At 44.7% G+C, this 12,690-nt stretch overlaps 1 protein-coding gene across 5 annotated transcripts in view; it reads right to left on the bottom strand.

Annotated features, from left to right (window-relative positions):
• TLE4 (TLE family member 4, transcriptional corepressor) overlaps nucleotides 1-12,146 on the bottom strand; it is a 101,316-nt gene extending 89,170 nt beyond the window's left edge. For 3 of the 5 annotated variants that reach the window (XM_042787592.1, XM_042787593.1, XM_042787594.1), the window contains exons 1-4: nucleotides 11,257-12,146; nucleotides 10,683-10,780; nucleotides 9,402-9,465; nucleotides 7,958-8,002 (exon numbers count right to left, since the gene is read on the bottom strand). In XM_042787592.1, the coding sequence (XP_042643526.1) occupies nucleotides 7,958-8,002; nucleotides 9,402-9,465; nucleotides 10,683-10,780; nucleotides 11,257-11,301 (252 nt within the window). In that variant the 5' untranslated portion in view covers nucleotides 11,302-12,146. Of the gene's footprint in view, nucleotides 1-7,957; nucleotides 8,003-9,401; nucleotides 9,466-10,427; nucleotides 10,658-10,682; nucleotides 10,781-11,256 lie in introns of those variants that run through there. The other 2 variants (XM_042787595.1, XM_042787596.1) reach the window with 2 other exon arrangements.
• Nucleotides 12,147-12,690: the final 544 nt, after the last annotated feature.

Raw genomic sequence — 12,690 nt, 5'->3', positions numbered from 1 at the left:
ATCTTGGGACATTTAATTCCTTATTTGTGAAAAACGATTATGGAGGAATACTGGAGGAAAAACTAAGAAGCATGAGCCAAGCACAGTTTGACAGCTTAAAATTAGGAGGGAAATAAAAAGAACCCCAAATTTATTATTTTTATCTCATGATTAATTTTAAGCCAATCTCATGATTTTCTGGGGACTGGCATGATTTAACATTTGGAGTTGGCAATACAGCATACCATACAAATACATAACCATAAAGAGACCAATTCAAGTTTACTGTGGGGACTATAACTTTGATTTGCTTGACATTTGCACATTTAAACGTCTTAGCCATAACACCACAGCGTTCAATACCAGAGCATTACATACCTGTCCCAGGCTAGGAAAGATGATTCCTTATGTCTAAATCCTATCTACGCATGCAAGAAAGCACTTTTTAGAGTTCTGTTTACTATTTGTGACATATTTCAGTTATATTTAAAAAACATTATTTAAAAAAAAAAAGTTATGGACACCTGCTTTTGACACTGTGCCAGAATGCTTCCTGCTACACTGAACTGCAGAGTTTGTGCCACCACTAAGCTAAACAGTATCAAGGGAAAAAAAAAAAATACAGAAGTAGTACTTCGAGGTACCAGTAAATACATCAAAAAGACAAAACCTGTAAAAATGTGCAGATAAACAGTGAGACAAATAGATATTCTTTAAACCACTCCATATTTTTGATTTTAAAATAAAGATTAATATTTAATTCAGACATTCACTTTCTTTCCTAGAATAGCATTTCTTGAGTAGAGATGGGTTTGGCTTCAAGTATATTGTCATGTGTTAGTTAATGCAAGTATTGGTTTATACAGCCTGTGTTTCACATTATCATCTTTGTTCTGCTCCTGCTGTGCCTTGTGGCTAAATAGGTTTTCTGAAAGTCAGTGGCAACAGATGTGCTCAATCTGCAGACAGCAAGAGAAGTGACTTCTATAACAATTATAATCGCATTGTTCACAAACTGGCCCACTTCTGTGATAAAGCCAGCTCTCTACTACATCCACAAATAGTACATCACATCTTCTCATTAAAAAAATTAAAAAAATAAACGTAAGACTAAATCGATAACTCTGAATTCTCAATGTTTGATAGCTTTGGTGTTAAGAGTCACAAAACATGTTTCCCAGCTTCAGTGCACAAAGTCCATGGCATACACTGAGTCTGACCTGTGTGAGCACCCTCTTCATTTTTTGTAACATAAACCAAAATCAGAATCCCTGCCTCAAGGAGATTACAATGGCAATTATTTCACATGCCTGAATCCTTATGTTTAAAGTTATTTCAGTTGTGGAGCCAAGCATCCAAAAATTTTCAAGCCAGATTTATAATCGCCTCCACAGCCTTAATTCCACTTTCCTAATGTCTAATTTGTGCACTGAAAGAGGTCCTCTAGTAAAACTGGTAATGAGATCAGCGAGTGTATAACTAAAACCTGCACCACGACGCACATACACAATGGGGCAGGATCAAGCTTACACAAATGCTGTAAAGCCTGGGCATCCCAGCATCCTGATACTTCACTTGGAAACCCATCTATTAATTAGTCTTTCACCCTGTGCTGAACGACCTCGGCACTTCCTCTTTTTTGCCCCCCAAATGAAGGCAAATCTCGCCATGCAAAATGGTGCAAAAGTTACTACACACAAAATGGTGACACAGCTTCCCTCTCCTGGCAGGCAGTAAGTTCCAACTGGTCCACAGGAGCCTCACGCCGCAGCCCCCTTTCCAGCTGCGCTGGCTGACCCCAAAAGCCAGGGAAGTGGGGGGTCTCTGCTGCCAAGGTCCACAGCACCTCTCCCTCTCCCCACCGCTGCCCAGAAGGGGCTGCAGATTCTCACCAGAACAATGTCCCCTACTGCAAATAGCAAAGGTGGTGGAGTTTCTAGCATTTAACACAAAAGAAAAAAAAAAAAAAACACAAAAAATCAGTAATTTTTTTATAGGGAAAGGTGTTAGGCAACTCTAACCACAGGGTCACCGCTGGCCCCCTCTGTAACTACAAGTGAGCCCATAAACTAACACAGTCAGTGAGGCGGCATCACAGTAATTACCATCTTTCAAAGACAGAAAAATGCTTTTATGTTTAAGCACGGTAGAGTACAGCCTTTTGCCAGTAAAAACAGAGCATATGTCTTAATTTAAAAGTTTGCTCAGCATGTTTTGTGCTACTTCCTATGTCTTAAGCATCTGTCTGAATTGCCAAAACAAGTAAGGGAAAATGACATTTTCCTTTGCTTATGAACGGCAAAACCAGGGTAAAAGGGAAGTTCTCGTCTTTATGCATGTTATTCTGCAGTTCCAGGGGGAAAGGTTATTTCAACATTAACTTGTGGAGAAGTGGCAACAACAACTCCCCAGCAATTAACAGGACCTCTCCACAGAAAGGCTGTCTTAACATCTGTATGGTGAGGAAAAGAAAGCACAGAATCTTGTTTCAGAACTCAGAAGCTATTACCAAGTAAAAGGTTTCTGGTTTAACTGCAGAATAATACATTTCCTAACTTTCCATAAGCTTCTAAGCTTTTCAGCTGGCTTCAGAGGCTAAATAACCTAAAACTGGGACAAACAAGCCTCAGTTGTCAAACTGATTTGATGGCCTATTTCTTACATTTTGCGACTTTGATGGAAAATCCACTTGTTTTTCTCTTCCTCCTTAATAGTTCTGTTTGAGCTGCAGTCTTCAAAATTTTACTTCTAATCTCCCTCAGTTTGAAGTTTTCCAGTTCAGCTCTGACTACCCACTGCCTATATCTCTATTAAATCTCCTCTACTGTTTATAATGGAGAACAAATTCAGCTGGTATAACTTTAGCAGGCTCTCCAGCTATTCTTCAAATGGAAAACAATATACACTCAAGTACTGAATGTGTTAAAAAAAAAAGTGCACACATGCATGCACACACATTCATACTGAGCCCAGACCACTGCCAAAAAAAAAAAAAAAAAAAAGAGGAAAAAAAATACTATTTTTCTGTTAACAGGTAGTGCATATAGAAACCACTTCTCTGTGATATATGTGTTCTATGGCCACGAAGATGAAAAACAGTCAAAACTCTGCCCTAAATTAAACAAATTGATTCCCATCTTTACCCCTTTACCGAAATAATTTACTAAGGCTTAAGAAGCAAGCAGACTCAAGGCTGTGATGTCGTACAGCCCATATATTAACTCAGTCGGCAATAAATCTCCCCTTACTCTCCATACTACTTTCTTAAATAGCTCACTATAAAGCCCCAACCTAATTAAAAACAGCTTTCTCGGCAACAGTGGCCTTGATTTCACTTATTTACACATTTACTGCAGCCTCCGTTTGGCCAATCCAGTCTATTCCCTGTACCACGCAGGGCCTTTTATCTGCCCTGGACAGCATTTTCTCCAGCAGATGAAGTAGATGCCGATTGATTTGCTGTCGAGCATGGTAAATTAATAGCAACAAATTGCTGAGGGCCCCATCTCGCTGCTCCACCATGCTTCGGCAGTTTTGCTTTATTTGCTCCATGATGGGCAGCAGTCAGGCCTCTTCAAGTCAATTTCTTCTTAACAACCTGCAATACTTTTCAATGGTGAAAATAGAGCCGTTCCTTGTAAGTCAGAAATCAATATCCTATTGCCCTTAGAAAATGCTAAACAAGCAGTATTGGCAATCCACTTGGTACTAGAGGGTATCAGATATAATGCAAATCCATACTGCTTCCCTCCTCGTAGTTATTACAGTTTGCTAAAAGGTTCCTAATGCCATTTATCATCATTTACCATCGACTACTGCAGCTATGATTATGATATCCTATCAGCTAGCAGAGCCCTTTCATTTCAATCCAATTAATATTTTAGCAGCACTCAAATGGTTGTTGCCCAAGTCTTGTAATAAAATTTACATGGATTGGACTGAATTATTTTCTTTTTACTGTGATCTTAAAAAGTCATTTCATTTATTTTTTAATACCCAGCTTCTTAAAAGACCTGAATTTTCTTTCAAAAATGCTGAAATCCAACATTCTAGCATGTGAATTAGTTCAAAGACGGAGGCCTAACCAAAAAGAACAACTCAGAATTTACATACTGCCACCTCCAAAAAGCATAATGGAAGTTAAAAGTGAATTCTGTATCCTATTTATGCTTTCCATCAGTCCCATTCACAAATATATGTTGTTTGCAGCCAAATACAGACGCTTACTTTAAGCGATAATTGCAATTCTGAATTAAAACCTTCAGTAAGCATGTTTGATTACAGCAATTTAAATAAACTGTTTACGATAACATTAAAACAGCCTAATTTCAGAAATTAAACCAAATGACCACCACCACAGTATATTAGAAACACAAAGCAGCACGTCAACTATTCACTCATGAACTATCAGCTGAGCCTCTTTAAATAAATGCTAAGAAAACAACTTAGTAAGAAATGGGCATCTTCAGACCACACTCAAACGTCCATATTTATTGTAATATTGAAATTTAAAACTGTAGGGACATATCTGTTCTTACTATGACCCAAAAAGCCCCCACTCAATGCCTTATTTTTTGGAATGTGTCTATTTTGAAGCTCTACTGATTTTAGCAGGGAATATTAAAAATTAGCTTAGTATTTTAGGCTACAACACCACATGTCACAACATACCCCACACTTGTCTTTAAAAAAAAATACAAATGACTAATTCTACCAGTCTAATGCTATTTACTCAGTTACCAAAATTTAAATTAATTATGTTCTCAAACATAATTGTTAAAAATTGGCAACATTATGCAGGCTTAATTAAGATTAAATCCAATTTACTAAATGTACTTTAATTGGTACTAATTACATTAGCTTTCCTTTCAGAATGACAAATTCCCCATAGGTTTCTCTTTAATAGTCTTCTATCAAAATCAACACAGGATGACTGATGATGAGCATCACACGAGGGGTGGGAAAAGAGATGCTCTTCCCCCCTCTTCCTCCCTCCCCCCTCTCCCACACACACAGGCACACACTCACTGCTGCTGCTCTCTGCGCGTTTATCCTTTTATCAATTTGCTAAGTCACAGAGTCATGACTCCATCACAGCCATCATTTTCTGTTCCAGTGAAAAATTTCTCTAAAAATAAATACTCTGTGGCTGGGAGCAGCCAAGAAGAACAGAAGCTTTAACAGAAAAATACACAAAGGTTTCAAATATCAGGGCCACCAATTACTAGGGTACTTCCAAGGACTCCAGGGAGTCCTGCTCTTGAACCCTCTGAGACGCAAATCTAATAAGTGAATAAGCCTAACCTGATCTTGAGAACTAGGCCCAATTATGCCGAAGGGCAACTTCACTGCATTATTGCCTGCTTTCCATTACAAGGGCATCCAGCAAGTACATCTGGAAAAGAACCTGAGAGGAACCAAGGCTGTCTGCCCAGAAAAACAAATAAAGACAGATATGCCTCTGTGCTAAAGTGAAAAAAAGAAAGAAAATATAATAAGTAGGTGGTTTGCAGGGCTGTCTGTATTTCATAATGTGATAAACTGCCCTCAGGATTTTTGATATGATTGAATTTAGTAAAGGGGGGTGGCAGGGAAGGAGGGGGAAGTGAAGGGGGGGGGGGGGAAGGTGAATCGCTCAGTTTCAGCCTAGTAAAATTCAAAGATGGGAGAGGAAAAGAAGGGAATTTAAGGTGGTAGACTAAAAAAGCTTCATGCACATTAAATGAAGTAATCAACACTATCTATATAATATACCAAATTGGACCCTAACGCTGTGATCATAAAGCGAGATGGGAAATATTTTGCAGTTGCTAAAGCAAGAAGAGAAAGGAAAAAAAGAAAAACAACAGAATGCTGCAGCAATAGAAGGGGAGACATAAGACATAAGAAAATTGATATCAGATTTAAGAATGATAACGAACAAGTTTTTTAGCCGCAGCTAATTTGAATCAACATCTGACAAAATATTTAAGGATTTTACATCAGAGCACTATACTTATACTTAAATCTGAACAGACTGAACAGTAATGGAAAAAGGTGTTTAATTAAAACCTAGTCCTTTGTAGTTACAACTAAGTGTGGGGATTAAGTATTTAATTTCTCCAGAATGTCACTGACTACTCCAGCACCATAACCGTACACAATTTCTAAAATGAAGCATTAGAATTAAAAGTTAAAAGGGCTTTCACTGTGGGTTTTTTTCCCCCTCCTTAAAACAATTTAATTACACAATGCACTTCCAAGCTGTTTTTGTCCCACAGAATTTTTCACAGTCAAGGTAAGTCTACATACAGCTAATTGCTGTGAAAACAGAGTACCTAGAAATACAAACAAGTTTGACTGCAGTGCTTGCTTTCGTATTTGCTACATAGGTGGCCTGTAAGGACTCTGGTCTTTGTGAATTGTTTCTGTATCTACTACTTTACCGATTGGTGCTTTGTTTGGGGTTTTTTTGTTTTGTTTTGTTTTTTTTTTTAATTTTGGTTTTTTATGTTGTTGTTTGGGGGTTTTTTTGTTTTTTGTTTTTTTGGCATTTTTGTTGGTTTTTTGTTTGCTTGTTTGTTTGTTTTTTTCAAATGGGACATGAAGTAGTCTGTCTATTTATCTGAGCACAGACCCAACAACCCTGAAAGTCAGAAACTAGTCTTTCCACCAGCACCTGTGACCGAATCAGGTCTAGAGGGTCACCACATATGTACAATGTGATCATCTGTAATCACAGCCTTTTCGTCTCAATTGTTTGTTAAAAACACTTGTTGAATCTTCACAGCACCTGTCAGGAGGACATCTGAATTCAACAGGCCTATGTATATGTCTATAAAATAACACATATGTACAAGGTACTGTAAGGTCGGAGTGGTGGATGCAAAATGATTTGAGGTAGGGCAGGAAATCCCATTGTCATCCCATTTGTATGCCATCTAGCACAAATGGCCCTAATCAGTACTGTGTCACTGGGATGTTAATGGAATACAAAATATAATAAATAATAAATAACATGAAAAAACATTAGACTTGCATGTCTGCTCTCAACAAGATAAAGAAATCCTATTTCCACAACCCAGAGAAGTTCCAAATCCCTAACTTTGAACAGAAATGCGTACAAACCAATTTTCAGACGGTCTTTCTTCTCCCATCCAACCATTTCTTTATTTCTGCAGTTTACACTCCCCAGCAACGCCGGCAAATTGATCAGCCGTTTGCTAAAATGAGTTGTCACTATTAAACTCCACCATATAAAAAGTTCTCTCACTGGAAAAGAGGTCAGATGTTTAATTCATTCTCCTCTAGAGAAGGTTAGAAACACACATGACCACGTAGGAAACTCTGATTTACACTACCATACTCCATCTGACTAATCTGCTAATCTTGGCCTAAACGCTAGACTTCAAGGCACAAAAGCAAGCACGCTGACATCCTTGCAGAAAGCTCATTACTCTTTCGTGTTTGAGACGCTGAAACACTGGTTTTGGACACAGGTCCAAGTAAGCAGCCTGAGGAAAACAGGAACATGGCTGTGGCTCCTTTTGTAGCTCCAGTTTAAATCAGTCCAGGTTAACCAAAGAGAACAGTCCTTTCCACACGCAAAAATACAAATCCCTCAACACCTAATATGCATTCCTGATGTAGCTATCGTCCCAAACAGTAAACCCCGAAGGTTTGAAGTCAGACAGATCTGAAGGTACAACCCACAACCCCACATACACCTCCCCGTGCAGCCCAGGACCACCTGCATGTGCGGAGACTGCATGTGGAACGTCAACTGAACAACGCACAACTGGCAGCCAAGACCGTAACCTATGCAAAGCCCATATACCAGACACAAGGTGAAAGTTTCAGGGGCAGATTAAGTACAGAAAAATTTCCAGTGCACTCAAAGCATGCAATTGAAGCTAGTCACACAGAATACACGTATGTTTTAAGACTGATGGGAGAAATTATACAAAGCGTTCTTACACAAAAAAAGTTATCTACCTACCTGTTTATGCATCTCTATATTCAGCCCATAGGACATCTCGTAATACTAAGAAAGAAGAAAATTACTCTATTAGACCTTGCAGTTGTGAAAACGATTCCAAAATTCACTTTGACTCAAACATTGCCTGTACAAAGACATACAGACCTAAAAATATTTATCGGCCTTGAAGAGCTCCTGGAATTCAAAGCACATTTCATAGCAATTTTTTTTTTTTTTTTTTTTTTTGCTTTAGCTACATTCCTACATGTCAAATACACAAAGGACAGCCACAAAACAAGTAAAAAAAAACAGACAACAAAAAAAATAATCACAACCAGAGTTAAAGATTAGAAGCAGAAAAAAAGCCACACAAAAAATGCTCAAGATTTTATTCCCTAGCACATATAAAAGATGCCAAAAAAAACACCCAAAGTGCTTGAAGCCAGACACATATAAATCAGCTATGTCTAACAGACCAGTTATTCAATATTTTAAATTAAAAACACAAAAAGGCTGCAATTAAATTTCAGAGATGCAAAAAATGGAAGAGCATGGAAATTCAAAGCCAAAGCCGATATACCAATCTGAGTATGTCCTGTGCCCAAATACTGTGGGGAACTGGGTTCAGTGTGTAACGTTAGTACCAAACAATCTCCAAGACTTAGGCGTATCAGGCATGAAAGAGACAACTGCAAGCCTTAGCATTTCCTTGTGCTCTTGGTTAAGAATTTTTCAAGGTTATTTACTCTTTCTGTGAATACGAGAGTATTATTTGTCACGTACGTATGGAAAACCGCTAATCCTTCATAGATGTACAAGAGAACAGATAGCAAGAGGTCCTGTGGAGCTACCATGATCCATCATGCAATTATGTATTTACAGAAGTCTTCCTATGCACATTTTTTTAATCAGGTAGATCACAACCACAGAGGAAATCCCTTTCACAGCTGAGATCCCTGCCATTCTGAATTTAGTGAAACAAAAAAAAACAGCTGTCCAGGTGTAACAGTTCTTCTAGGAAGTAGGCTTCGGGTTTGTAAGCATACATGCATCGCTTTGGCTCACTGTCATCACACAAAAAAGCAAAAAAAAAAATATTATCCCGAATCGTTTCACGGAGATATGATCGTTAGGAGTAGTCAGCAAAAGTGAAAAGCATCACGCCCAGGTACACTACAAAAGTTGTACACGGCTTTAAAGGGCTGACAAGTAATCTGCTAGCATTTGGAAGGCATAGCCCCGATTGCTTAAAAGGTTAACAAGCAGGTTTCGTGCGGAAACTAACTGCTGCAAACAAGTTTTAAGCCCCTGAAACTAAAGATTTATAATGGATGTACTGATGCAACCTCAACGACAGCAGCGCTACTATAATGCTTTCTGTTTGCCTCCAGCAATCCAAATGTATTTCGGTCTCAGTATACCCCAAGCTAATAGACATTTTGAATTTGTTATGCAGCTTGCTTACCATGACATAATGTCGCTGCATCTCTGTCTTCTCACTGGCCAGTTTTTCACATTCTAGCTTTAAACTGTTTAAGACATAAAAAGGAAAAAGTATGGGTACTTCATAACGCAAAACTGACATTCTTCTGAGCACAGGTTACTCCCCTTTTAAAGAATTTCTCCAACACACAAATAGAAATGCGCATTCCAGCTCTTGCTCGGGAGTTCAGGGTGGGGTTCCTAGTTTTCGTCTTTCAAGAGATACTGTGCAACATCCTCATCTCCTAAGCAAACTGCAAACAGTACACAAGAGAGTATTTTCCTCAGACGAAACAAAACAAAGAAAAAAAAAAACAAAACAAAACAAAAAACAAACAAAACAAAACAAAAAACACTGGTTCACAGAAGCAGCACCACAGGGGTTCATACCTATAACACTTAAGCTTGAGAAGCCACTTACAGATCCGGTTTCGGAGTTTTTATTTAAGAGTTTTAGAAACACCTCTTGCTTTCACTCAACCCACAGAGGAATCAAACGCATCTCACCACTTCAAGGAGCAAAAAAGTTGCTGGATTTTTTTTTTTTTTTTTTTTCTGCTGTTACTGATGACAGAACTGCAAGGAAAATACTGCAGGTAATTTAAGGAATACCGTGGTAAATAAGAACGCCTCCGCTGTTTTTTTTTTATTTGTTTTCAGGAGCCCGCTAAGCAATCCTGCCAGAAGTCACTTGTCACTTTGAGGACACCCCGCTCTTCCACCTAAGGATAATGAAATAGCTCGCTGCCTCACTTCCAGGTTATCAGCACTTGACATGTCAATGAAAGGCGCGAGGGGGCCGAGCCAACACAAGATGCATGTCCTGAGCAGCATTTTGAAGAAAAGCAGAGGACGAGCCCAGCCAGCCACATATTTTTCCATCAACCCTCCCGCCCGCCCCTCACTCCCCCTCACTCCCCCCCCCCAAAAAAAAAAAAAAAAAACAAAAAACAAAAAACACAAAAAAAAAAAAAAAAACCAAAAACAAACAAACCAAAAGGCTACAAACCAACCACAAACCGGACCGTGGAGAAAACACGAAAATCCGCTCGCACCGTTCGGCTCGGGGCCCGGTGACCCCCCGCCCCGAGGGCCGGGAGCGGCGGCGGGGCCGGCCAGCAGCGCCCGGCCGGGGGGAGGGTCCGCTCCGCTCCCCGGGCTCCACCGGGGGGTCCCGGCGCCGCCGCCCCGCCGCCCCTCCCCGGGCAGCGGCGGTGGGAAGCGGCGAGAGAGCAGCCCGCGCGGGGCAAGTCGGCGGCGTTACCTGTGGTACTGAGCCTGCAAAAACTGAAACTCCTCCTTAATCCGATCGCAGGACTCGGAAATGGTGAATTTAAAGGGCTGCGCTGGCTGGTGAGGAGCCTGCAAGCAAGCAACAGCGGGTCTTTTAATCGTCCCCCCTCTCGCCCGCCCGCGGCTCTCCCCGCCCGGCCGCCACCCCCCCCGCCCGCCGCCGCGGCCCTCGCACCCGGGGTTCCGCGGCGGCGCAGCCCCCCGCTCCCCCGCCCCCGGAGCCCCGGTCGCCCGGGCTGCGGCGCGATGCCCGGAGCGCCCCGGGGCGGCTGCCCCGACGGGGCCGCCGGCGGTGCGGGGCCGCCGGCGGGGGAGGCGTCGCCCGCTCGGGCTCCCCGGCACCGGCCGCAGCCGCGGGACGGGCGCCGGGACGGCCGCGCACCGGGACCGCCGCCGCGCACCGGGCGGGGGCAACTCGGAGCGGAGGAGCCAACCCCGGCCCGGGGCGGCGGCGGCGGCGCGGCGGACACAACAATAAGAAAATGGCTACAACTCCGCGGTGCCCGCGCCGGAGCGCTGCCCGCGGGGCCGCCGCCGCCACTCACCGGGTGCCGGGTCTGCGGGTACATCTTGCTCAGGTCGCGGATCATCCACGCCGCTTCGGGGGGCGCTGGCGGCCGGAGCGGCGGGGATCAGGGCTGCAGGCGCGGCGGCGGCGGGCAGGGACGCCCCGGCCCCGCCGCCCCGGGGCTGGCGGGGCACCGCCGGCAGCAACGAGGCGCGGCGGCGACGGCGGCGTCCGCGGCGTGCGGGGGCCGCTGCCACATCCCCCGGGGGCGGTCAGCGGGCGGCGCCGACCGGCTCTCCCGAGCGCCGCCGCTCCGCGGGCTCCGGCGGGCTGCTAGCCCCGTGCGGCAGCGGGCGGCGAGGAGGAGGAGGAGGAGGAGGAGAAGGAGGAGGAGGAGGAGGAGGGCGGGGAAAGCCCCTCCGCCGGCGCGCGCTCCGCCGGAGATCCCCGCCGGCAGTTTTCTCCCCTTCTGCAAACTTTTACGGCTGCCGGCGGCTCCCCCGGCGTGGAGCGGAGGAGCGCGGAGCGGAGCGCCCCGGCGGGGAGGGCGGCTGCCGCCGCGGAGGAGCGGCGCGGCGCGGAGCCCCTTTTGTGTGGCGGGCTGGTCCTCGCTGCTACCGGCCGGACCGGCATCTCCCCCGCCAGCGCTGCCTGGCCGCTCTTTCTCCGCTCTTTTTGGTTGGGTTTTGGTTGTTTTTTTTTGTTTGTTTGTTTAAATAAAAAAAAAAAAAAAAAAAAAAAGAGCGCGAGAAAGATGAAAAAGAAGATACAGTCCGAGCTGCTTTATTTAGGTCTTTTTCTTTCTTTTTCTTGTTTTCTTTCTTTTTTCCCTCCTCGCCTTCCGAAACTCCGGGAGGCGGCAGCGGCGCCGCGCGGAGCGGAGCCCCGTCCCAGACCGGCCCGGCCCGACCCGCCGCTCCCACCGCGCGCTCTGACGAGGTGACTCCTTTGACCAAATTTAGCAGCGCCTCGTCATTAACGTGCTGATACATATTCACAGCAGCCGGAAGGGCCGCCGCGCGCGGGGCACGCTGGGAGCCGCAGTCCGCTCGGCGCCCCCGCCCAAGCCCGCCCGCCGCGCACAGGACTTCTCCTCCCGTCGGGCAGCGCGGCGCCCCCTCCCCACCCTCGCCCGTCCCCCCCCCCCCGCCGCCGCTCCGCCTATGAAGGGCGTCGCCGTCGACCAATCGGCGGCGGCCGCACATTAATCGCCGTTCTGTATTAATGCCCATCATTTCGCCGCTGACAAATGGGCACACGGGCCCGAGGAGGGAGAGGGGTGGGGGAGGGCGGCCCCGGGCTCAGCCCCCACGTGGGGGCCTGACGCCGCACGGGCGCGCAGCCAATCAGTGGGCTCCCCCTGCCCCTCCGCTGCTGTTTGCCCGCCGCCCGAGGCGGGGCCTCGAGCTCGCTGGCGTTCCGCGGCGCCGGCGTTCGAACAGGGGAAACATTTGTTCAGCCGTCAATCAAA

This window comes from Tyto alba, unplaced genomic scaffold (assembly GCF_018691265.1).
Source record: "Tyto alba isolate M040663 unplaced genomic scaffold, T.alba_DEE_v4.0 Super-Scaffold_13, whole genome shotgun sequence".
In the NCBI taxonomy this organism is placed as follows: Eukaryota; Metazoa; Chordata; class Aves; order Strigiformes; family Tytonidae; genus Tyto; species Tyto alba.
This window is presented reverse-complemented; position numbering and strand designations above follow the sequence as displayed.